Here is a 27,771-nt window from a genome sequence, read left to right on the forward strand (position 1 = left end):
GAGATATGGTTTATTTAAAGGATTGGAAGTCTAACACAGCAGGGGATTCAACTCCAAAATGGAAGGGCCAGGGATCCCTGGGTGGCGCAGCGGTTTGGCGCCTGCCTTTGGCCCAGGGCGCGATCCTGGAGACCCGGGATCGAATCCCACATCGGGCTCCTGGTGCATGGAGCCTGCTTCTCCCTCTGCCTGTGTCTCTGCCTCTCTCTCTCTGTGTGTGTGTGACTATCATAAATAAATAAAAAATTAAAAAAAAACAAAAAAAACAAAATGGAAGGGCCAGTACCATGTTCTATTATGTACTTCCACTGCCATAAAATTAGGACATTGCACATCATTCATATATCAAGAATTAAACCTGTACTTTTCCCACAAGAATCTATTATAGAAGCTAATGTGACTTCCTATTTCTGTGAACTTGTGGAAGACCTCAAACTTATCTTCAAACGACAAAAAGGGTCTGGAAGAAAATTTTAGTCATCAAAGGCCTTTTTTATTGGGCTTATTTTTCTCATAATAGTAACTTTTAGATTTTTTTTTGTATCTCCCCGCCTGGTGCCAAGACTCCTTTCCTGCCATAACTTCAAACTGATGGATGATCTTTTCTCCTCAAATATGTTAATTTATATTGCCTATCTTGGATTCAGCTGCCTCTGCCTTTGTTAATTCCTCTATATAAGTTCCCAAACTGACCAATGTTGACCCTCTAAAGGAGAGACATCTTTGTGACCCTATTCAGCAGGAAGAAGTTACAAGATAAGAAATTCCACCCTCAACAACCTTAAAGATTTAAGGGTCAAAATTGTTCAGGAGGGAATGACCTGCAGAATAAAGGCAAAAACAAATGTATATAAAATTAAATTTCCTTACAACTTGCAGCCCAATAACAAATACTGAGACAGACAGAGTATGTCATTCCTCCAAGAACTCCCACTGTCTTCATGTTAACAAAAAATTGAATAAAAGAGGAAAATAAATAAGGAAAATTAAAAAGAAACAGTCTTCTGATAATTTTATTTATTTCTTGTATAAAGCTAGTAGGTTTGGAGGACCACCTTCTTCACTATGGCCTCCATAAGTAATTAGAATAAAACCTTGATTTTCAAGCTGGTATAAATTCCTTTTTTGGCATGATTCCATAAATTTCATTTTTTCCTATAAACTGGTTAGTTAAGATAGCAAAATGTCTTAAAGGAGTGTATTAATTTAAGATATTAGCTTTTTGTAGGTGCGTAATTTACTCTTGGAGAAAATAAAACTATATTTCCTCCAAATGAGTTCTATGAAGAACACAGGTCTTGGAGAACAGAAGAAAAATGATTGGCTATGTTTAACAAAAAGTAAGGAAAAATACTTTGCCTTTGATTTATTTTCTCTAAATAGTGGTCTAGAAAAACTGTTTAAGCTATGTTGTATTTAGTTAGCTAAAAAGTACACTGAAATTTCAGCACTATGTAGATTTTGCTTTGATTTTTTTCCTTTGTTTTATGTTTTCTTCCCCATTTTGCAATTGTCTTATGTGAACAGTTACCATTGGAGAAATCTTAACGTTTAACCCAGTCATATGATTTTATTTTATTTCAAAGGGTTGGGTACATTCAGTTAAAAAGAATAGATTTTCAGAAACTCATTTTAAAGGCCTTAGTCAAATCTTTCCTGAATATCATGTTCCACAAATGCCTTTAATGAGGAAAATTTGTTGGTGTGAATTAATAATGCTAACAATTTTTAAAAGTAAGGGAAATGTGTATTAAAGACATTTTTAGAATCAATTTAAATGATGTGTCTTTACTGATAGCCCAGACTACTATAATGTCCATATCCAGACTCATACTCCTCAAAGCCCAGACAGAGTATACTGTCACCTCTTTCTACTAACTGTACCCATATTTCATGACTCCTAGAAGTGGACAGAAAGTTTAGTGCATACTATAAAGTGTGTATCGGCATAATTTGCCATTCTGTTATCTAAAAGCATGCTTTGTTGTGGTAGCCTAGAATAAAAAGGCCATTAACCTTTTGATATGCTCCAAGGATGAGAGTGGAAAGAAAAGTCATAATGATATGAGTATTGATATGTACATTGTTCCACTTTTATCGGAACCAATTATTGGTTACAAAGATAACTAATATCTTACCACAGAAGATATATTTACTCTAACAGATAAGGATATTTGTAAAACTGAATTTCTTCATTTCTTTCATTGACATTAAGAGTTAGATTCTTCCATTATATATATATATATATATATATATATATATATATATATATATCTCCTCATCATCCATTCATCAGTTGATGACCACTTGGATTGTTTCCATAATTTGGCTATTGTTGATTATGCTGCTAAAACGTCAGAATGTATATATGACTTTGAATTGGTGTTTTTGTATTCTTTGGATAAGTACAATAGGGCAATCATTGGGTTGTAGGGTAGGTCTATTTTTAACTTTTTGAGGAAATTCCATACTGTTTTCCACAGTGGCAGCACCAGTTTGCATTTTCACCAACAGTGCAAGAGGGTTTCGCTCTTGCGAAGCTTTTGCACAGCAAAGAATACAGTCAACAAAACTAAAAGACTACCTACAGAATGGGAGAAGATATTTGCAAATGACGTACCAGAGAAAGGGCTAGTTTCCAAGATCTATAAAGAACTTATTAAACTCAACACCAAAGAAACAAACAATCCAATCCTGAAATGGGCAAAAGACATGAACAGAAATCTCACAGAGGAAGACATAGACATGGCGAACATGCACATGAGAAAATGCTCTGCATCACTTGCCATCAGGGAAATACAAAGTGAAACCACAATGAGATACCACCTCACACCAGTGAGAATGGAGAAAATTAACAAGGCAGAAAACCACAAATGTTGGAGAGGATGCGGAGAAAAGGGAACCCTCTTACACTGTTGGTGGGACTGTGAACTGGTGCAGCCACTCTGGAGAACTGTGTGGAGGTTCCTCAAAGAGTTAAAAATAGACCTGCCCTACGACCCAGGTATTGCACTGTTGGTGATTTATTCCAAAGATACAAATGCAATGAAATTCCAGGACACCTGCACCCTGATGTTTCTAGCAGCAATGTCCACAATAGCCAAACTGTGGAAGAAGCCTCAGTGTCCATCAAAAGATGAATGGATAAAGACGATGTGGTTTATGTATACAATGGAATATTACTCAGCCATTAGAAACGACAAATACTCACCATTTGCTTCAAGTGGATGGAACTGGAGGGTATTATGCTGAATGAAGTAAGTCAATCTGAGAAGGACAAACATTATAGGTTCTCATTCATTTGGGGAATATCAATAATAGTGAAATTGAATAGAAGGGAAGGGAGAAGAAATGAGTAGGGACTATCAGAAAGGGAGACAGAACATAAAGACTCCGAACTCTGGGAAACGAACTAGGGATGGTAGAAGGGGAGGAGGGCGGGGCTGTGTGAATGGATGACGGGCTCTGAGGGGGGCACTTGATGGGATGAGAATTGGTTGTTATTCTGTATGTTGGCACATTGAACACCAATAAAAATAAATTTATTGTTAAAAAAAAGGATAACTGGACATCCACGTGTAGTACAATATAACTAGACCATTCTCCTACACCATACACAAAGGTAAACTCAAAATGTATGAAAGATCTAAATGTGAGACAAGATTCCATCAAAATCCCAGAGAAGAACACAGGCAACACCCTTTTTGAACTGGGCCACAGTAACTTCTTGCAAGATACATCTATGAAGGCAAGAGAAACAAAAGAAAAAATGAACTATTGGTACTTCTTCAAGATAAGAAGATTTTGCAAAGAAAAAGAAACAGTCAACAAAACTGAAAGACAACCTACAGAATCGGAGAAGATATTTGCAAATGACACATCAGATAAAGAATTAGTATCCAAGATCTATAAAGAACTTATTAAACTCAACAGCAAAAAAACAAACAGTCCAATTATGAAATGAGCAAAAGATATGAACATAAATCTCACAGAGGAAGTGATAGACATGGCCAACAAGCACATGAGAAAATGCTCCACATCCCTTGCCATCAGGAAAATACAAATCGAAACCACAATGAGATACCACCTCACACCAGTGAGAATGGGGAAAATTAACAAGGCAGGAAACAACAAATGTTGGAGGGGATGTGGAGAAAGGGGAACCCTCTTGCACTGTTGGTGGGAATGTGAAGTGGTGCAGCCACTCTGGAAAACTGTCTCAAAGAGTTAAAGATAGACCTGCCTTACGACCCATCAATTTCACTGCTGGGGATTTACCCCAAAGATACAGATGCAGTAAAAAGCTGGGACACCTGCACCCCGATGTTTATAGCAGCAATGTCCACAATAGCTAAATTGTCGAAGGAGCCTCGGTGTCCATCAAAAGATGAATGGAATAAGATGTGGTTTATGTGTACAATGGAACATTACTCAACCATTAGAAACGACAAATACCCACTCTTTGCTTTGACATGGATGGACCTGGAGGGTATTATGCTGAGTGAAATAAGTCAATTGGAGAAGGACAAACATTATATCGTCTCATTCTTTTGGGGAATATAACAAATAGTGAAAAGGAATAAAGGGGAAAGGAGAGAAAATGAGTGGGAAATATCAGAGAGGGAGACAGAACATGCTAGACTCCTAACTATGGGAAACGAACAAGAGGTGGTAGACAGGGAGGTGGGTGGGGGTTGGTGGTGACTGGGTGATGGGCACTGAGGGGGGCACTTGATGGGATGAACACTGGGTGTTATGCTATATGTTGGCAAATTGAACACCAATAAAAAAATAAATATAAAATACAGTTGCAAATAAGTGTTGTTATTAAGCAAACATATACATATGCATCTGTTTAATCATATTTAGAATAATGAATACCAAATTTGGAAACACAGACTTTAAGCAACAATGTGTTGTGTGTTTTTTTTCAATGATTTTATTTATTTATTCATGAGAGACACAGAAACCTAGAGACAGAGACATAGGCAGAGGGAGAAGCAGACTCTGTGCAGGGAGCCCAATGTGGGATTCGATTCCAGGACTCCATTTACATGACTTGAGCTGAAGGCAGACTCTTAACCGCTGAGCCACCCAGGCATCTCTCTGAATAACAATCTGATTGAATATTTCCCTACACTTTAAAATATACATTCTTACTGAGAGGAATGGGGTAACACTAATCCTTGATGATACCTATTTACTTCTTTCAAACTGTCCCTATATTTCAACTGTATAAAAATTTAAAACAATGAAATTCACTTTATTGTTACATATTTTTAGGTAACTGAGCATTATTTCCATTTTACTTTAAACATTTATTTTATTTTACCATTTTAAAAATGAGTTCAACTTTTTGTTGAGTTGCTATACTTCATTGATATTGGGTTTCATGGTGTTTCTCAAAATAGCATGTATTTTGTATATTTAAATGATGTTTCAAAAATTATTGGAATTATTCTATATTTAAGCTAGACTTAGAAATCAACCTTAACCAGAACTAAGAAATAGCCACAAGTATTAATAAAACATAGGTCAGATCCAAGAACTGTGTCTTTCTTCAATGATATATTAATGCTTTTAAATGTCTGAAACTCTGTTTCTTTTCCTTGAATTCACTTTCATTTATTTATTTTCCATTTAAATTCAATTTAGGGGGATGCCTGGGTGGCTCAGCAGTTGAGCGCCTGCCTTCAGCTCAGGGCATGAACCTCAAGTCCTGGGATTGAGTCCCACATCATGCTCTCTGGATGGAGTCTGCTTCTCTTTCTGCTTATGTATCTTCCTCTCTCTCTCTCTGTGTCTTCCATGAAGAAATAAATAAAATCTTTAAAAAATAAATAAAATAAATTCAATTTAGATAACATACACTGTATTATTAGTATTGGAGGTAGAATTTAGTGTTTCATAAGTTGCATATAATATCCAGTACTCATTACATCAAGTGCCGTCCTTAATACTCCTCAACTAAATACCCCACCCAGCCTCCCACCTCGTTTCCAGCAACCCTCAATTTGTTCTCTATAGTTAAGAGTCTCTTATGATTTACCTCCCTCTCTGTTTTTATCTTATTTTAATCTTCCTTCCCTACCCCTATGTATCAGTTTTGTTTCTTAAATTTCATATATGTATGAAATCATGGTATTTGTTTTTCTCTGACTTATTTCACTTAGCATAATACCCTCTAGTTCTATCCACATATTTGCAAATGGCAAGATTTCACACTTTTTGATGGTTGATTAATATTCCATTGCATAAATACCACATCCTCTTTACCCATGTATCTGTCGATGGACATCTGGGATTTTTTTTTAATGTCTTTATTTCAAAGTAAAGTTGTTTCCTGCTAACCATTTATATTCCTGATCTAATCACATTATATATATTTTGAAACATATTATACCCATTTTCCCTTTAACATAATTATCATCATCATCATCATTATAATGGCTAACACATTTTGGCCAGGTGCTATGCTCTGTTCCTCTATGTTCATCTGTTTTGTTTCCTATATTCTATATATGAGAGAAATCATACGGTATTTGTTTTTCTCTAATTTTGCTTAGCATGATACCTACTACTTCCAACCACTTCATTGCAAATGACAAGATTTCATTCTTTTGTTGGTTGAGTAATAGTCCAATAAAAATATATATCACATCTTCTTATCCATTCATCCATTGATGTATATCTGAGTTATTCTCATATTTGAGCTATTGTGGATACTGTTGCTATAAACATTGGAGTTCATGAGATGCTTCAAATCACTATTTTTGTATCCTTTGGAGAAATACCTAGCAGTGCAATTGCTGGCTTGTAAGGTATTTTTACCTTTTTGTGGATCCTCCATATTATTTTCCACAGTGGCTGAACCAGTTTGCATTCCCAACAGCAGTGTAATAGGGTTCCCCTTTCTCTGCATTTTCACCAACAACTTTTGTTTCCTGAGTTGTTAATTTTAGCCATTCTGACTGGTGTGAGGTGGTTTTGATTTGTATTTCCCTGATGCCAAGTGATATTGAGCACTTTTTCATGTATCTGTTGGCTATATGTATGTCTTCTTTGGAGGAATGTCTGTTCCAAGTCTTCTGCCCATTTATTGACTGGATTATTTGGGGTCTTTTTTGGGGGGTGTTCAGTCTGATAAGTTTTTTATATATTTTGGATACTAACCCTTTATGTGGTACGTCATTTATGAATACCTTCATGAATACTTAACGTCAAAAATAGTGATTTGAACCCTCTCATGCATAGGGTTGCCTTTTAGTTTTGTTGATTGTTTCCATTGCTGTGCAAAATCATTTTATCCTGATGAAGCTCCAATAGTTCATTTTTGCTGTTGTTTCACCTGTCTCTGGAGATGTGTCTACAAAAAGTAGCTGTGGCTGACGTCAAAGAGATTGCTGCTGGATTTCTTCTCTAGTATTTTGATGGATTCCTATCTCACATTTAGGTCTTTCATCCATTTTTTAGTTTATTTTTGTGTATGGTGTAAGAAAATGGTCCAGTTTCATTCTTCTACAAGTGACTGTCCAATAGTCCCAATACATTTGTTGAATAAACTGTCTTTTTTTCATTGGATATTCTTTCCTGCTCTGTCAAATATTAGTTGACCATAGAGTTGAGGGTCAATTTCTGGGTTCTCTATTCTGTTACACTGATATATGTATCTGTTTTTGTACCAGTACTATACTGTCTTGTGATTACAGCTTTGTAATAATACAGCTTTAAATTTGGGATTGTGATGCATTTAACTTTCCTCTTCTTTTTCAACAGTCCTTCGGCTATTCTGGGTCTTTTCTGGTTCCACACTAATTTTAAAATTGTTCATCTGCTGTGAAAAATGCTGTTATTTTGATTGAGATGGCATTGAATGTGTAGATTGTTTTGGGTAGTATGGACATTATAACAATATTTGTTGTTCCAATCCATGACCATGGGATATTTTTCCATTTCTTTGTGTATTCTTCAATTTATTTCATAGTTTTCCATAGTTTTTAGCATACAGATCTTTTATCTCATTGCTTAGGTTTAATCCTAGGTATGTAATGGTTTTAGGTACAAATGTAAATGGTTTTAGGATCAATTCCTTGATTTTTCTCTCTGCTGCTTCATTATTTATGTAGAGAAATGCAAAATATTTTTGTACCCTGATTTTATAAACTGTAACTTTGCTGAATTCATGAAACAGTTCTGGCAAATTTTTTGTGTATCCCTTTGAGTTTTCATGTCATCTGTGAAGAGTGAAGGTTTGTCTTCTTGCTTAAGGATTTGAATGTCATCTATTTCTTTTTGTGTCTAATTGATGAGGCCAGAACTTCTAGTACTATATCAAACAACAGTGATGAGAATGGACATCCTTATCATTTTCCTGACCTTAGAGGGAAATCTCTCATTTTTTTTTACCCATTGAGGATATTAGCTGTGTGTCTTTAATATACTGCCTTTATGATGTTAAGTTATGTTCTATCTATCCCTACATGGTGGAGCATTTTTTTATCAAGGAAACATGTATTTTTCAAATGTTTTTTTCTGCATCTATTGAGAGGATGATTTGGTTCTTATACATTATTTTACTAATGTGATGTATCACATGAATAGTTTTGCGGATATTGTACCACCTCTGAAACCCAGGAAAAAAATTGCACTTTGTTTTTATGCACTTTTGGAATCAATTAGCTGGTATCTTGTTGAGAATTTTTGCATCCATGCTCATCAGGTATATTGGTCTGTAATTTTCCTTTTAGAGAGGTCTTTGTCTGCTTTTGGAATAAAGGTAATGCTGGCCTCATAGTATGAGTTTGGAAGCTCTGCTTCTATTTCTGCTTTTGGCAATAGCTCCAGAAGAATAGGTATTAATTCTTCTTTAAATGTTTGGTAGAATACCCCTGGAAAGCCATCTGGCCCTGGACTCTTGTTTGCTGGAGATTTTGTATTACTGATTCAATTTCTTTGCTAGTTATAGGTCTGTTTAGGTTTTACATTTCTTTCTGTTTCGGTTGTCATAGGTTATATATTTCTAGAAATTTATCCATTTCTTCTAGATTGCTCAATTTTTGGGCTCATGGTTGTTTATAATATTCTCTTATATTTGTTTGTATTTCTTTTGTTTTGGTCATGATCTGTCCACTTTCATTCATGATTTCACTAATTTGAGTTCTCTCTCTTTTCTTTTTGATAATTCTAAGAACTTATTAATGTTATTAATTCTTTCAGGGAAACAGCTCCTACTTTTGTCGATCTGTTCTATTGTTTTTTTTTAATTTTTACATCATTTATTTATGCTGTAATCATTATTATTTCTCTTCTTTTGCTGTATTTAGGCTTTATTTACTATTCTTTTTCCAACTACTTTAGATGTAAGGTTAGGTTGTGTATTTGAGACTTTTCTTGCTTCTTGAAGAAGGTCTATATGGCTTTATACTTCCCTCTTAGGACTGCCTTTGCTGTATCACAAAGGTTTTGCATTGTATTTTTATTTTCATTTCCTTCCATTTACTCTTTAAAATCCTTTTGTAATTTCCTCTTTGACCCATTCATTATTTAGTAGGATGGTCTTTAACCTCCAAGCATTTGCTGTCCTTCCAAATTTCTTCTTGTGATTGACTTCAAGTTTCATAGCATTGTGTTTTGAAAATACATATGGTGTGATCTCAATCTTTTTGTACTTAGGTAAGACTTAATTTTTGACCTAGTATGTAGTCTATTTTGGAGAATATTTCATGTGAACTCAAGAAGAATATATATTCTGCTGCTTTAAGATGAAATGCTTTGGATATATCTGTGAAATTCATCTGATTCGTGGGTCATGAAAAGTCTTTGTTTCTTGGTTGATCTGCCTTTATTATCTGTGCATTGTTGTGAGTGGGGTGCTAATATCCCCTACTATTATTTTATTATTACCAAAGACTTTCTTTAAGTTTGTATTAATTGATTTATATATTTGGCATCTCCCAAGTTAGGGGCATAAATACTTACAATTTTTAGATCTTCTTTTTGGATAGACCCCTTTAATATGATAGTTTCTTTCTTAACCTTCTACCATAATTTCTGTTTTCAAATCTTGTTTTTATCGTATAAGAATGGCTACTCCAGCTTCTTTTTGATGTCCATTAACATGAAAATGGTTCTCTACTACATCACTTTTAATCTGGAGGTCACTTTGTGTCTAAAATGTATCTCTTGTAAGCAGCATATTGATGGGTTTTGCTTTTTATCCATTCTGATACCTTATGTCTTTTTAAAAATATTTTATTTATTTATTTATGAGAGACACACACAGAAAGAGGCAGAGACACAGGCAGAGGGAGAAGCAGGCTCCATACAGGGAGCCCAATGTGGGACTTGATCCCAGGTCTCCAGGGTCAGGCCCTGGACTGAAGGCAGGTGCTAAACCACTGAGCCACACCCAGGGATCCCCACCTTATGTCTTTTTATTAGAACATTTACATCATTTACATTCAGAGTAATTATTGAATGATATGAATTTAGTGCCATTGTATTACCTGTCAAGTCACTCTTCCTGTGGATTGTCTCTATTTCTTTCTGATCTTTGTTTCTTTTGGTCTCTCTCTCTCCACTCAAAGGGTCCTCTTTAAAACAAAACAAAACAAAACAAAACAAAACAAAACAAAACAAAACAAAACAAAACAAAACAAAAAAACAAAGGGTCCCCTTTAATATTTCTTGCAGGGCTTGTTTAGTGTTAACAAATTCCTTTAGTTTTTGTTTGCCTTGGAAACTCTTTATGGCTCCTTCTATTCTGAATGATAGCCTTGCTGAATAAAATATGCTTGACTGCATATTTTTTCCCCATTTATCACGTTGATTATATCATGCATCTCCTTTCTGCCCTGCCATGTTTCTGTGGACACATCTGCTGCCAGTCTTATGTGTCTACCCCTGTAGTTTAAGGACCTGTTGTCAGAATCTTAAAATAAAATTTCATCATGGATAGCACCATTTTATTATGAATTCTGGAAGAGAGATACAACCTAAAGCATTATAACAGTACAAAATACTTTATAATGAAAGTGAGAAAGGATAAAAATGATTCATTCAAAGAAGCCTAGAGTGTTATAAGATTGGTTATTTACTTGTCTTTTAAATATATTGCTGGCTGATTACCAATTTCTAAATTCCCAATATGAAGCTAAGTAAAATTTATAAAACATTTTATCGATTTAAATGACTACATAAGATTATTGAAAAGTTTTAAAATTTCATTCAATTTTCAGTGATTTGCTTACGCTTTTTCTCATATTAGAAGATAATGAAGATAGAGCGTGTAAGCCTTTCTTCAACTTTTGTTTATGGATTATTCACTAGTTAAAGTTATCTTCCTGACTTATTATTGATCTTTAGTTTAAAGGAAAGAAGTGATGAAATATTACATAGTGCTAAAACAATTTATTCAGTAGTTATTGGGGAGCCATTGTACTGAAACAGAAATAGTACAAGACTTTAAGTCAAGAGCAATTTGTTTTAAATCCTGTTTAATTCACCAATTCAGAAAACTGGCCAGTTTTCTTTGAATATTTTTTTACCCTTCCTCACATTTATTATAAAATATTTTGTATAGTTATAATGCTTCAGATGTTATGCTTCTCCCAGAATTTATTTATTTAACCTCTTCACTTTCAGTTTCCTCATCCATTACATTAGAAAAAAATACATACTTTCCAGGATTTCTGTAATAATTAAATAAAATATCACATAAAATATACCAGATACTGAGGTTTGGTATGTAGTAAATTCTCAATAAATATTATTAATCTTTTACTGAAAGATAAGACTGTATTTTGAGTAGCATGTCTCAAAGCACACACACTCACACACACAAAGTATATGTGTATATTTAAATTATATTTATTTTGTCCATGCATTAGTGTATACTTTAAATTTGTAAGGAATATTAAAAATGTAGAAAACATTAAAACATTAAGAGAAAAATCTTAGGCTTAACTACTGTTAAAATATTGGTATAAAAATATTGGTATAATACTATGATTTATTTCAAATATTTCTTTGTTGGGACTTACTTGTGTTTTCTGTGAGGCATTTGGATAAAACTAGGCAGCTAAATTTTTCAATCCCATGTGCTTCCTAAATAAAAGAAACAATTATGTTATAAATTGACTTGCGACCATAAAGCAGGAATTATCCTCCATATTTATTTTTAGGAAGTTGTGTGTGTGTGTGTGTATGTATGTCTTTATAAACAGGTGAAATTTACCAACCAGACACATGCCATTGAATTTTCTCTCAATCACAGTTGTACAAAGCAGCAAAACTGAAGGGGGAATGATTGTTGTGTACATTATAAATTGCTTTGCATGGTGTCATATGAGATAATTGGTGTAAGACTCTTGAATTTTTTATTTTTGGAGACCAAACAAAATGGAAATAAATTATCTTTTTTAACAGAAAAAATGAATATATGCTTTCATGGTTTGGTTTTACAACATTGTGATCATAAACCTTTTTTTCCATTTTTTAAACAGCATTATTCCAGTAGCTTTTCCAATGTCATTAATTATGGTGTAAAATTTCATTTTTAGTGGTGCATTTTATTTTATTCCTTTTGAGTTAATTAACATTTAAAATTATATATTCATTGAAGTATATCACAATATATTATGCTATTTTTACATGTTCAACATCAATTTAACTCTAGTAGTAATCATTTAAGTTTTGAAAGAACTATAGTATAACAATGAAATCATATTACATACCTGCTATTCTTAAATAATGCAGTTTAAGTTTTACCATATTCAATAAAAATGATTTCTCTATTGAGGTGCACAGGTTCATTCTTATCTGCATACCTTGCTAAAACATCTTAGGTAATAGTTATTATTGTCATATTTTAGAACTGTATTAATTCATATTTTATGAAATGCAATTATAGATAGTATATCAAAAGTAAAAATGTATTGTCTAACTTGAATCACTTGACTGCGTTAGTCTATGGATTAGTGGCTTGTAATTATCTGTGAATCAATGTATTTCTGAAAACCTAAATGACTCATTGTCAATCAAGCTAATCTTTTGAGATGTTACTACAAAACTACAATTCTCAGGCAGCCCAGGTAGCTCAGTGGTTTAGCACCGCCTTCAGGCCAGGGCCTGATCCTGGAGACCAGGGATCGAGTTCCACATCAGGCTCCCTGCATGGAGCCTACTTCTCCCTCTGCCGGTGTCTCTGCCTCTCTCTCTCTCTCTCTCTCTGTGTCTCTCATGGATAAATAAATAAAATTTTTAGAAAAAAAGAACTACAATTCTTCCCTGTGTGTGAAAGTAATTCAGTGGCCTTACTGATCATTTTAGCCTTGTGGTACCAGGGAAAAGGGGGAGATTTTAAAAATGTAATCAAATTCAATATTAGGAAACCTGCATAATTTAACTTCCTTTCCCCCCATTTTCTAATCACCCCTACCACAGAGTCCTCCAACATTACATTCCTTTTTCCCAACTTTCAAACATCTTAGTTGGTAAGATGCTTATTCATAGCCATAATACATGGTTTTCTTTCAGAATCTACATTTAGATTGTTTTCGAGTCTGATCATTTTTGATGAATATATTCTGTTAACATGAGCTTCAATAAAAGAAATGAGCTATAATAAATTAACTATAGAAATATAAATGGCATTTTCTTGGGATGGCAGATTAGAAAATAAATAAGAGTACAGAACAAATAATAAACAAGTAGATATTTAACACTCTGTATAAGGCCTCTTAATTTGCATATATCAACTGAATAGTTAAGAGAGTAAATAATATTTTTCGGCAAATTTGCATAAAGTAAATAGATGACTTTATATATATTTTTTTCAAATTAATATCAGAGTTAATACACAGGTTCTGTAAAACCAGAACTCATCTTTAATCTTTATTCACAGGTACATATAGTGAGTGGCACACAGAATAAGTGCATCAGCTTCACTACTCCCACGACTGTTCTTTCTGGGAAGAGATTGATCTTTCTGGGAAGAGATTGAAAAAGATGTGGCTGGTATGTTTAGTATTCTGGTTAGAATATAAAAAGTTATTATTTTTGATTAATTATTTAATTACTGTTTAATATTTTAGTAAATTAAAATTCATGAATTAAAAATAAATGAAAATTAAAAAATAAGATGAGCAACTGGTAAATTATTGAAATTTACATCTGAAACTAATGATGTAATAAATGTTGGCTAATTTAATTTAAATTTAAAAAGGGGAAAAAGGGGAAAACCGGCAACATGGTGGAAGAGTAGTGTCCCCAAGTCACCTGTCCCAACCAACTTACATAGATAACTTTCAAATCATCCTGAAAACATAAGAATTCGATATGAGATTTAAAGGGAGGACAGCTGGAATGCTACAATGAGAAGTGTTTGCACTTTCAAGGTAGGAAGACAGAAAAATAAATAAATAAATAAAAAGGCATTCAGGACAGAGGGGCTATACGAGGAGCCGGGTTAAGGCTGCTTGGCGAGCGCCCCCAGGACACGAAAGCCCTGAACTCGAGAAGCAGGAGGTTTACCAAAGTTCCCTGATGGAAAGGCTCTGGCAGGGAGTTGGAGCAGGATCCCAGGAGGGGCGGGGATGCCCTCAGGCTCCCAGAGGGACTAAGAGAGGACCTGCGCCCCTGGGGAAAGCGCACCACACACTGCTGGCCGAACTCCCTAAAGGGCTTCAGCCCATACCCAGCGGGCCCCGGGAGCAGCTCCGGCAGAGGCTCAGGCGGCAGTTCCATGCAGAGAGGGCTGCGTGGCCCGAGAGAGCAATTCCAGTGGCTCAGGCCCTGGAGTCAAGGGCACAGGGGGACACAGCCCAAGATCTGGCACTCCCCTGGGACAGGCAGAGGCCGGGAGGACATAGAACAGCAAGGACGCTAGTGCGGACAGGCGGCCCCGAGCTGTGCAGGTCAGCGACCCCGCCCCTGGCACAACCAGGCCCCTGCAGACTAGGAGCTGTGATAGTTACTGCGGGAGCTGACTCTAGAGATGGAGAGCTGGCCACCGCCACTGTTGTTCCTCCTGGTGTCACATTGTACTTGGGACCGAGCAGGGGCCTCACAGGATAAACAGCTCCCACTAAGCCCTGCACCTGGCAGGGGGCTGGGCAGCTCCCCCAGGTGCACACACCTGAGAATCCGCACAGAAGGCCCCTCCCCCAGAAGACCAGGATTGATATATTTGGCAGCTCCCACATTCGGGGCATATATATTGAGGATTCTTCAGTCCTCTTGTTGGATCGATCCTTTAAGTATGAGATAGTATTCCTCTTCATCTCTCACTACAGTCTTCGGGGTAAATTTTAGTTTATCTGATGTAAGAATGGCTACCCCTGCTTTCTTTTGAGGACCATTTGAATGGTAAATGGTTCTCCAACCTTTTATTTTCAGGTTGTAGGTGTCCTTTTGTCTAAAATGAGTCTCTTGTAGACAGCAAATAGATGGGTCCTGCTTTTTTATCCAGTCTGAAACCCTGTGCCTTTTGATGGAGTCATTCAGCCCTTTCTCGTTCAGAGTTACTATTGAAAGATAGGAGTTTAGTGTCATCATGATATCTATTCAGTCCTTGTTTTTGTGGATTGTTCCACTGAACTTCTTCTTAAAGGGAAATTTTATGATTCCCCCTTAAAATTTCTTGCAGAGCTGGTTTGGAGGTCACATATTCTTTCAGTTCCTGCCTGTCTTGGAAGCTCTTTATCTCTCCTTCCATTCTGAACGAGAGTCTTGCTGGATAAAGTATTCTTGGTTCCATGTTCTTCTCATTTAGGACCCTGAATATATCCTGCCAGCCCTTTCTGGCCTGCGAGGTCTCTGTGGAGAGGTATGCTGTTACCCTAATACTCCTCCCCATAAAAGTCAGGGATTTCTTGTCTCTTGCTGCTTTAACGATCTTCTCTTTATAAAGCCTGTTTCCCTTCCCAGATTAGGAAAGGTTTCAGCTAGGATTTGTTTAAATACATATTCTGGCCCTCTGTCCCTTTTGGTGTCCCCGGGAACCCCAATTAAACGTAGGTTTTTCTTCATCAGGCTGTCGTTTATTTCCTTTAATCTGTCTTCATGGTCTTTTAATTGTCTCTTTTTTCCTCAGTTTCCCTCTTTGCCATAAACTTGTCTTCTATGTCACTTACTCGTTCTTCCACCTCGTTAACCCCTGTTGTTAGGACTTCTAGTTTGGATTGCGTCTCATTGTATTGATTTTTAATTTCTGCCTGATTGGATCTAAATTCTGCAGTCATGATGTCTCTTGAGTCCTTTATGCTTTTTTCTAGAGCCACCAGTAGCTGTATAATAGTGCTTTTGAATTGGGTTTCTGACATTGAATTGTAATCCAGATTTTGTAACTCTGTGGGAGAGAGGACTGTTTCTGATTCTTTCTTTTGAGGTGAGGTTTTCCTTCTAGTCATTTTGCTCAGTGCAGAGTGGCCAAAAACGAGTTGTTTTGGAAAAAGGAGAAAAAGAGAAAGAAGGAAAGAAAAGAGAAAAAGGAAAAAGGAAAAAGGAAAAAAAAGGAAAAAAGAACAAAAATAGAAAGAAAAAGAAAGAAAGGTGGCAAAAGGGTGGGGGAAGCAATCAGAAATCAAAAAGAAAAAAAAAAAAGACCCGGGGGAGTATCTTCCGATTCTGTATACTTTAAGTCCCTTGACTTCCCCTGGAACTTGTCTGTCTGCTGGGTTCTAGGCGAGGGGCCTGTTGTGCTGATTTTCAGGTGTTAGCACTTGGGGGAACTGCTCTGCCCCCTGCCTGGTGCAGGGCTCATTGGGGTTTGTTTAGCCCGTGAGGCCCCTGGAGGAACAACCCCAGTGGTGGAGGCCAGCTCTGGAAACCTGGATTCAGCTCCCACAGGAACTACGGAGCTCTCCGTCTGCAGGGCCTGAAGGCTCCGGGGCGGGCCGCTGATCTGCTCAGCTCTGGGCAGGAGTGTCCTTGCTGTCCTGTGCCATCCCGGCCTCTGCCTGTCCCAGGGGGAGGCCGGATCTTGGGCTGTATCCCGGTGCCCTGTGCTCCGGGGCCTGCGCTGTTGGATTTGTGCTTCCGGCTGTGCAGCCGCCCCTCCACGGAGCTGCTGCCCGAGCCCCTCAGAGCTGCTCCCGGAACCGCGCAGGCCCCTCCACGAAGAGCCGCCGCCCGAGCCCCTCCGAGCTGCTCCGGGTCCCGCCGTGCGCGCTGTAGCCCTTAGGGAACTCGGCGCACTTTCCTGGGCGCGCAGGTGTCTGTTAGTGTCCCAGGGAGCCCGAGGGCATCCTCACCCTCTTGGGGTCCTGCTCTAACTCCCTGCGGGCGCCTTTCCCCCGGGAAGATTGGTGCAGCTCCTGCTTCTCCGGGACGGGGCTCTCCTGCCCTGGGGGCACTTGCCCCAGCCTTAACCCGGCTCCTCGCGGGGGCCCTCCCCCTTGGATGCCTTTTGTTTCTTTCTTTTTTTTTTCCCCGTTTTCCTACCTTGATAGAAGTGTGAACTCTTCTCACTGTAGCATTCCAGCTGTTCTCTCTTTAACTCTCAAGCCGAATTCGTAGGTTTTCAGGATGATTTGAAGATTATCTAGGTAATTTGGTGGGGACAGGTGACTTGGGGATCCTACTCTTCCGCCATCTTGCCCCTCCCTCCCTGAAAACTTCCTTAATCTGGGAAAGGTAACAAACATCCAGATCCAAGAGTTACAGAAAATATCCATCAAAATCAACAATAGCAAGACATCAAACACATTATGATTTAATTTGAAAATCATAGGGACAAAGAATAATATCTTAAAAGCATCAAGGTAAATGAAATCATTAACTTACAAAGAAGACCCATAAGGCTAGCTGGAGTTTTCCCAACAGAAACTTGGCCAAGTCAGAAGAAAGTAGCATGACATATTCAAAGTGTTGAATGAGAACATTCTCTAACCAAGATTACTGTATCCAGCAAGGCTATCATTCAGAATAGAAAAAGAGATAAAGTGCTTTCCTGAGAAAAAAAAGACTAAAGAAGTTCGTGACCAAAAAATCAGTCCTGTAAGATATATTAATGGAATCTCTTTGAGTGGAATAGAAATGCCAAAGGTGATAAAGACAAGAAAGAGAAAATCACTGGAAACAATGAAAAACAAGTCATAAAATGGCAATAAATACATATACATTAATAATTACTGTGAATGTAAATTGACTAAATGGTACAATCAAAAGACATAGGATTTCAGAATGTATTAAAAAAACAAAAGTCTCATTTATATGCTGTCTACTAGAGACTCAATTTATACCTAAAGACACCTGCTGAATAAAATTGAGGGGATGGAGAAGCATTTATCTTGCAAACAGATGTCAAAAGGAAACCTGAGTAGCAAAAATTATATTACACAAACTAGATTTGAGAACAGAGGGTGTAACAAGAGATGAAGAGGGAACTATATAATCATAAAGGAGACAATACAATAAGATACAACAATTGTAAAATTTCTGCACCAGACATGGATCATCAAAATATATACAACAATTAATAACATAAAGAAATTCATTGATAATAATACAGTAATAATAGGGAACTTCAAGACCTCATTCTCATCAATGGATTCTAAACAGAATATAAACAAGGAAGTAAGGGCTTTGAATAACAGCCTAGGCCAGAATGACTTAATAGGTATTTTCAGAATATTCCATCCTAAAACATCAGAATACACATTGTTTTCATGTGAGTATGTGATATTCTCTACAAAAGATCACATACTAGATCACGTATAAGGCTTGGACAAACACAAACAGATTGAAATCATACCATGCAATATATCTGAGCTCGATACTTTGAAACTAGTATTCAACCACAAGAAAAAATATGGAAGGATAAGTATATAGAGGGTAAACAACATGGTATTAAACAGTGAATAGGTCAATTAGAAAATCAATTGAGAAATAAAAAAAAATACATGGAGACAGATGAAAATCAAACACAATGTTCCAAAATCTCTGATAAGCATCAGAAGTTGTCCTTGGAGCAAATTACATAGCAATACAAGCCTACCTCACAAAGCAAGAAATATCTGTAATAAACAACCTTACACCAAAAGGATCTAGAAAATTTACAACATAAGAAGACTAAAACTAAGAAGGTAGGACATAAATAAAAATTAAAGCATAAATAAATGATATAGAAACTAAACACAAAACAACACACCAATGAAACTAGGAGCTGATTCTTTGAAAAAATTATTAATAAACCTGTATCCAGACATATCAAAAAGAAAAAAAATAAAGGATGCAAATAATAAAGTAACAAATGAGAGTGGATAGATAATAACCAATACCACAGAAATACAAGTAGTTGTAAGAGAATATTATGAAAAATCATATGCCAATATTTTGGACAACCTAGAAGAAATGGATAAATTCCTAGAAACAAAGACTACCAAAACTGAAACAGGAAAAGATAGAGAACTTGAACAGACCAGTGCCCAGCAAAGAAATTGAAAGAGTAATCAAAAGATCTCCCAAGAGGGTCGGGGCAAGGGGATCCCTGGGTGGCACAGCGGTTTGGGGCCTGCCTTTGGCCCAGGGCGTGATCTTGGAGACCCGGGATCGAATCCCACGTTGGGCTCCTGGTGCATGGAGCCTGCTTCTCCCTCTCCCTCTGCCTATGTCTCTGCCTCTGTGTGTGTGTGTGTGTGTGAGACTATCATAACAAAAAGAGGTGCGGGGCAAGATGGTGGAAGAGTAGGGTCCCCAAGTCACCTGTCCCCACCAAATTACCTAGATAACTTTCAAATCATCCTGAAAAACTACGAATTCGGCTTCAGATTTAAAGAGAGAACAGCTGGAATGCTACAGTGAGAAGGGTTCACACTTCTATCAAGGTAGGAAGACAGGGAAGAAAAGAAAGAAACAAAAAGCATCCAAGGGGGAGGGGCCCCACGAGGAGCCGGGCGAAGGCCCCGGCGAGCGCCCCGAGGACAGGAAAGCCCCGTCTTGGAGAAGCAGGAGTTTCACCAATCTTCCCGGACAGAAAGGCACTCGCAGGGAGTTGGAACAGGATCCCAGGAGGGGAAGGGATGCCCTCAGGCTCCCTGGGACACTAACAGAGCACCTGCGTCCCGTCCCGGGGAGAGCGCACCACACCCCAAGGCGGAGCACCCTAAAGGGCTGCAGTACGCGCGGGGGTGGAACCGGGAGCAGCTCAGAGGTGGCTCCGGCAGAGGCTCCGCGGGGAGGGTCTGCGCAGCCAGGAGCAGGATTCCAACAGCGCAGGCCTGGGAGCCCAGGGCGCGGGGGACACAACCCAAGATCCGGTGCTACCCCCGGGACATGCAGAAGCCAGGGGGGCACAGGACAGCAAGGACACTCCTGCCACTGGGTGGCCATGAGTTGTGAAGATCAGCGCCCCCCACCCCCACCCCTGAGCATCCAGGCGCCTGCAGACTAAGAGCTCCGGTAGTTACTGCCGGAACTGAATCCAGGGCTGGAGAGCCGGCTAGCTACAACTGATGTTGTTCTTCCTGCAGGGCTCCAGAGCAGGCCACTGCCACTGTTGTTGTTCCTCCTGGGGCCTCACAGGAAAAGCAACCCCCACTGAGTTTCACAGAGGCCTCACCAGATAAACAAGTTAAACATCTTTCACTGAGCCATGCAACAGGCAGGGGACTGAGCAGCTCACCCAAGTACTGACCCTTGAGAATCAGCACAGCAGGCCCCTCCTCCAGAAGACCAGCTAGATGGACAGGGGAAAAACAAATTATTGACCAAGCTGCACTGAAAAGTTCCAGAAGTCGAGGGATTTACAGTATACAGAATCAGAAGATACTCCCCCTTGTTTTTTGTTTTCTGTTTGCTTCTCACCATTTTTTTCTCCTCTTCTCTTCTTTTTTGGTCTTTTTTTCTTTTTCTTTTCTTCTTTCTCTTTTCTCTTTTTCTCCTTTTTCCAGTACAACTCGTTTTTGGCCACTCTGCACTGAGCAGAATGACTAGAAGGAAAACCTCACCTCAAAAGAAAGAATCAGAAACAGTCCTCTCTCCCACAGAGTTACAAAATTTGGATTACAATTCAATGTCAGAAAGCCAATACAGAAGCACAATAATAAAGCTACTGGGGGCTCTAGAAAAAAAGCATGAAGGACTCAAGAGACTTTATGACTGCAGAATTTAGATCTAATCAGGCAGAAATTAAAAACAATTAAATGAGATGAAAACCAAACTGGAGGTCCTAATGACAAGGGTTAACGAGGTAGAAGAACAAGTGAGTGACATAGGAGACAAGTTGATGGCAAGGAGGGAAACTGAGGAAAAAAGAGACAAACAATTAAAAGATTGTGAGGATAGGTTAAGGGAAATAAATGACAGCCTCATGACGAAAAATCTACGTTTAATTGGGGTTCCTGAGGGCGCCGAAAGGGACAGAGTTCCAGAATATATATTTGAACATATCATAGCTGAAAACTTTCCTAAGGTGGGAAGGAACACAGACATTGAGATCCAGTAAATAGATCCCCCCTTAAAAATCAATAAAAAAATGCTCAACACCTCGACATTTAATAGTGAAGCTTGCAAATTCCAGATAAAGAGAAGATCCTTAAAGCAGCAAGAGACAAGAAATCCTTGACTTTAATGGGGAGGAGTATTAGGGTAACAGCAAACCTCTCCCCAGAGACCTGGCAGGCCAGAAAGGGCTGGGAGGATATAATCAGGGTCCTAAATGAGAAGAACATGCAGCCAAGAATACTTTATCCAGCAAGGCTCTCATTCAGAATAGAAGGAGAGATAAAGAGATTCCAAGACAGGCAGAAACTAAAAGAATATGTGACCACCAAACCAGCTCTGCAAGAAATATTAAGGGGGGCCCTGTAAAAGAAAGAGGAAGTCCAAGGAAACAATCCAAAAAAACAGGGACTGAATAGGTATCATGATGACACTAAACTCATATCTTTCACTAGTAACTCTGAACGTGAATGGGTTTAACGACCCCATCAAAAGATGCAGGGTTTCAGACTGGATAAAAAAGCAGAACCCATCTATTTGCTGTCTACAAGAGGCTCATTTTAGACATAAGGACACCTACAGCCTGAAAATAAAAGGTTGGAGAACCATGTACCATGCAAATCATCCTCAAAAGAAAGCAGGGGTTGCCATCCTTATATCAGAGAAACTAAAGTTTATCTCAAAGACTGTAGTGAGAAATGGAGAGGGACACTATATCATACTTAAAGGATCTATCCAACAAGAAGACAAATATTATATGGTCTCATTCATTTGGGAAATATAAAATAGTGAAAGGGAATAAAGGGGAAAGGAGAAAAAATGAGTGGGAAATATCAGAAAGTTATCCAGAACCTGAGATACTCCTAACTCTGGGAAACGAACTAGGGGTGGTAGAAAGGGAGTTGGCCGGGACGTGGGGTTTACTGGGTGATGGGCACTGAGGGGGTACTTGATGGGATGAGCACTGGGTATTATTCTATATGTTGGAAAATGAACACCAATAAAAATAAATTTAAAAAAAAGATCTCCCAAGAAACAAAACTCCAGGGTCTGATGGCTTCACAGGTGGTTTATATCCAGCATTTAAGGAAAAGTGAATATCTATACTTTTTAAATATTAAAAAAATACAAACCTAAGGAAAACCTTCAAATTCATTCTATGAGGTCAATATTATCCAAAATCAGACAAAACCCTCCTAGAAAAAGAACTAGAGGCCATAATACCTAATGGACATTGATGAAAAAATTCTCAATAAAATACTAACGAGTGGAATCCAACTGTACATTGAAAAAATCATTCACATGATCAAGTAAGATTTATTCCTGTGTTGCACTTTGGTTCAATATTCAGACTCAATCAACATGATATATGACATTAATAAAAGAACAGTGAAGAACCATATGATTGTTTCAATAGATTCCGAAAAATAATTTGACAAAGTACAATATTCATTTATGATAAAAAGCTCAACAAAGTAGATTATAGGGAACATATCTCAACCTAATAAAGGCCTTATATGAAAACCTCACAGCTAATATCATCCCCAGTGAGGAAAACCTGAGAGATTTTCCTCTATGGTCAGGAAAAAAGATAAGGATATCTACTTTTACCAGTGTTAACATACTCATGGAAGTCCTAGCCTCAGCAATCAGATAACAAAAGTAAATAAAAGGTATCTAAATTAGCAAGGAAGAAGTCAAACTATCAGTATTTGCACATGACATAGTAAAGCCCATATACTCCACCAAGAAGCTGCTAGATTGATAAAGGAATTCAGTAAAGTCATAGGATACAAAATCAGCATGCAGAAATCTGGTGCATTTTATACACCCATAATGAAGTATCAGAAAGAGAAATCAAACAGAGAATCTCATTTACAATTGCACCAAAACCATAAGATATCTAGGAGTAAACCTAACAAAAGATGTGAAAGATCTATTCATTGAAAAGTATAAAACACTGATGAAAGAAACTGAAGATGAATCAAAGAAATGGAAAAAATCCCATGTTTATGGATTGAAATAAGAAATATTGTTGAAATGCCTATAGTACCCAAAGCAGTCTGCACACGTAGTGCCATCTCTATCAAAATACCAACAGCATTTTTCACATAGCTAGAACAAGCTATCCTGAAATTTGAGGATCAAGTCATTTGCAAATAGTGATAGTTTTACCTCCTTACCAATTTGGATGATATTTATTTCTTTTTGTTGTCTTATTGCTAAGGCTAGGAATATCCAGTAATACCCAAAGAAACCTTGAAAAAGAAAAGCAAAGGTGGAGACATACCAATTTTACAGTTTAAGTTATATTTCAATGCTGTAGTACAAACAAAATAATATGGTATGGCGCAAAAATATACACATAGATCAGTGGAACAGGAGAGAAATCCCAGAAATGAACCCGCAATTGTATGATCAATTAATATACAAATCAGAAAAGAGTATCCAAGGGGGGAAAGACAGTCTCTTCAACAAATGGTGTTGGGAAAACTTGTTAGCTACATTCCAAACAATGAAACTGCACCAGTTTTTTTACACCATATACAAAAGTAAATTACAAATGGATTAAAGAACTAAATGTGAGATCTGAAACCATAAAATTCTAAAGAAGGAAAGAAACAGTAAGTAACCTCTTTGACATCAGCTGTAGCAACTTCTTTCTATATATGTCTCTTAAGGCAAGGGAAACTAAAGCAACATTAAAGTATTGGGACGTCATCATGATAAAAAAAAAAACTTCAGTGAAGTAAACAATCAAAACTAAAAGGCAACCTGCAAAATGGGAGAAGATATTTGCAAATTACATATCTGATAAGGGGTTAACCAAAATATATAAAAAACTTAAAATTCAACACCCCCAAATCAAATAATCTAATTGTAAAAATGGGCAGAAGACATGAGTATACATTTTTCTTAAGAAGATAAAAAGATGGGGATCCCTGGGTGGCGCAGCAGTTTGGCGCCTGCCTTTGGCCCAGGGCGCGATCCTGGAGACCCGGGATCGAATCCCACATCAGGCTCCCAGTGCATGGAGCCTGCTTCTCCCTCTGCCTGTGTCTCTGCCTCTCTCTCTCTCTCTATGACTATCATAAATAAATAAAAAATTTAAAAAAAAGAAGATAAAAAGATGGCCAAAAGACACATGAGATGTTAAACATCACTGATCATTAGGAAAATGCAAATCAAAACCACAAGCTATCAATTCACATCTGTTAGTGGCTAAAATCAACAATACAGGAAACAAGTGTTGGTGAAGATGTAGAGAAAGGGGAACACTCCTGTACCTTTGTGGGAATTCAAACTGGCATAGCCACTGTGGAAAACAGTATGAAGGTTCCTCAAAAAGTTAAAAATTGAGTTACATCACAATTCAGCAATTGAAATACTAGGTAATTACCCAAAGAATTCAAAAATACTAATTCAAAGTTACACATGCATCCCGATGTTTATAGCAGCATTATCTGCAATAGCCAAATTATGGAAACAGCTCAAATGTTCTTGGACTGATGAATGAATAAAGATGAGGTGATTATATATATATATATATATATATATATATATATATATATATATGCAATGGAATATTACTCAGCCATTATACAGAATGAAATCTTGCCTTTTATAATGACATGTATTGAGATAGAGAGTATTATGCTAAATGAAATAAGTCAGGCAGAGTAAGAAAAATACCATATGATTTCACTCATATGTGGAATTTAAGAAAGTGAAGCAAAGAGAGAGGCAGGCAAACCAAGAAAAATACTCTTTATTATAGATTACAAACTGTTACCATAGGGGAAGTGGATGGGGTGTCAGTTAAATAAGTGATGGGAATTAAGGAGTGCCCTTGTGATGTGCAACAGGTGTTGAATGAAAGTGTTAAAACACTATAAAGTACACCTGAAATTAACATTGCACTGTATGTCAACTAACTCGAATATAAATTAAAACTTAAAAAAAGAATGTCCATAAATCATAGCTTCTTCCTGTGAAAATGACTTTGTATCGATTTCCTAATCGTATATAGGCAAATATTACTGGAACTATGATGTCTTATTTTGTTGTAAAATTTAAGGCTACCGGATGAGTAGTTTTCTGATGACTAGGACTTTAAATTTTGTTTTACTATATAGTTATGTGTGTTCAAATACTCTATGCTTGCTTTTACTATTAAATATCACCCAAAATACATAAAACTCTATCTTTCCAACTACTTCTCAAAAATAATTGTGCAAAAATACAAGGTATTTTAAATGTCAATATGATAGTGACAATTTTTAAGTTTCTATAAATAAAGTCCGTGATTATCTAATGGAGTAAATTCTAATGATTCTGTTATTTCATGCTATATTCTTTGATTTTAAATGTGATGGGAAAATGACAGTATCTGGATTCTATCCTGTTGAGGATTTGTAGGAGGTTGGATTTCTATTTCTAACTTTTAGGATTTCTATTTCTTAGAAAATTGACCTTTCGTCATGATGTAATTTCCTTCATTATACCTGATGGTATTCCTCACTCTAAAGTCAAATTTTATGTTTATATAGCTATTCTAGCTTTATTTTGCTAGTCTTTCTGTGGTATGCTTATTGATATTTCTTACCTATTGGTATCTGAAAACTTTACAGAAACCTTATAAAAGAGTTTTAGAAAGTAGTATAGTTTAAGTACTATGGATCTGTAGTTTATCATGATTTCAGAAAATGAGAAATACAGAAATCAATTATCTTTGAGATAATTATAGCTATATATCCTTCTTGAAACTAAAATATATATCTTACAGTTAAATATGTTTTCAAATTATTCTTAGGCTTGCTCTCATGTTAATTATATTCTTAACCAAATGATTAACTATAATTGGTTAATTTATTATGTATTTCTATGACTGTTTTTCTCACTCATTTTATTTTTATGTCCTCTCTTCATGTTAATTAGGAACCACATTTCAACTGATTTGTATATGGATCAATGCCCCTGGATTCATTCAAACACAATGAAAAATACCTATATTTGGGAGACTAGATCAAAGTCTATAGTTCTAATTATAAAAATGAGACCCCATTTACCCCATTTCTGGTTATTTATGTTTCCCTAGGAATTATCTTGGCAAATCAAGTACCAACTGTGAGAATATTGAAAGTCTTTGATGTATTTATATATAATTTACTATCCTATAACAATATGATTTAAGTAGCCAAAAAAAATATGCCTTGGAAATATAAATTTTATCATTTATTTTCCATTCCAACAGCTACAGAGATAACTGTTCAACCAACTGTGGAAGAAGCCTCTGACAACTGCACTCAAGAATGTCTCATCTTGGGCCATTCTGATACCTGCTGGATGCCAGCTTCTCTGATCCATTCCAGCCCTTCACAGGCAGAAATCTCTGCTCTATGCCACAGCCCATCCCTGTCAAAGACCTCTGCTTGCTGCTGTAGCCCTCCTGTGGCACAGACCATTGCTCTCTGCCAAAGCCCTTCAGTGACTCAGGTTATTACACTGTTCCACAGCCCTCCACCAGTTCAGGCCTCAGTCCTCCAATACAGCCCTCTCCCAGCACAGACTGCTGCAATCCACTTCAGCCTTCCTTTGCCACAGGCTGCTGCCTTCCATCACAGCCCTATGAATCCTCCAATGACTTTGCAGCAAGATTGGGGGCAAGGAGCTGGACCTGATAGACTGCTTTCTATTGATCAGGGAGTGCAAGGTAGTGTACAATCTGCTTTACACCATGTCTGAAGGACTTCATACTAGTGATTAGTCAAGTAAACCCATTCCCTTGACAATATTCACATCATGCCAATAGGCCAGACTCTAGGGGTGATTGTCCCATTATGGAAGAAATCCTTTGTAAACCTAAATGGTTACTTCACATTTTCCAATAGGATGTGTGTAATCAAAGTTTAAGATCCAATTTCAACGAATATTTCAAATTGTTAGGTTTGTAAGTAGCTATGTAAATAGATACCAGAATAACGTCTAGAGCTAGTCCCTTAGAAGTTAAAAATAAATTAATAGTTTTCTTAATTTAGAATGTGTATTACAAAAGAAATTGAAAAATTCACACACCCTTGCACAGAAAGGCTTATCATGACAGATATTAACATGTAGTATATATTATTACTGATGCACTGTAAATTTTATTTTTACCATGTGCAATATTATTGAGTTTTTTCCATTTTTATTTTTGTGGACTAAGTACATAGCAAGTAGAAAAATAGCAAATATCCTATTTTCCAAGAGTACACTTAGTTTATCTAAACTTTTGTTCAGGGGTGCCTGGGTAGCTCAGTTTGAACATTTGCCTTTGACTTCAACTCAGGT

At 37.1% G+C, this 27,771-nt stretch overlaps 1 protein-coding gene across 1 annotated transcript in view; it reads left to right on the forward strand.

Moving 5' to 3' along the window:
• The window catches only part of PCDH11X (protocadherin 11 X-linked), a 335,833-nt gene extending 308,501 nt beyond the window's left edge, over positions 1 to 27,332 (forward strand). Inside the window, 3 exon segments of the mRNA XM_072743505.1 lie at positions 26,696 to 27,167; positions 27,169 to 27,258; positions 27,260 to 27,332. Coding sequence (XP_072599606.1) covers positions 26,696 to 27,167; positions 27,169 to 27,258; positions 27,260 to 27,332 — 635 coding nt within the window.
• The last annotated feature ends 439 nt before the right edge of the window (positions 27,333 to 27,771 follow it).

Source organism: Vulpes vulpes, chromosome X (genome assembly GCF_048418805.1).
Source record: "Vulpes vulpes isolate BD-2025 chromosome X, VulVul3, whole genome shotgun sequence".
In the NCBI taxonomy this organism is placed as follows: domain Eukaryota; kingdom Metazoa; phylum Chordata; class Mammalia; order Carnivora; family Canidae; genus Vulpes; species Vulpes vulpes.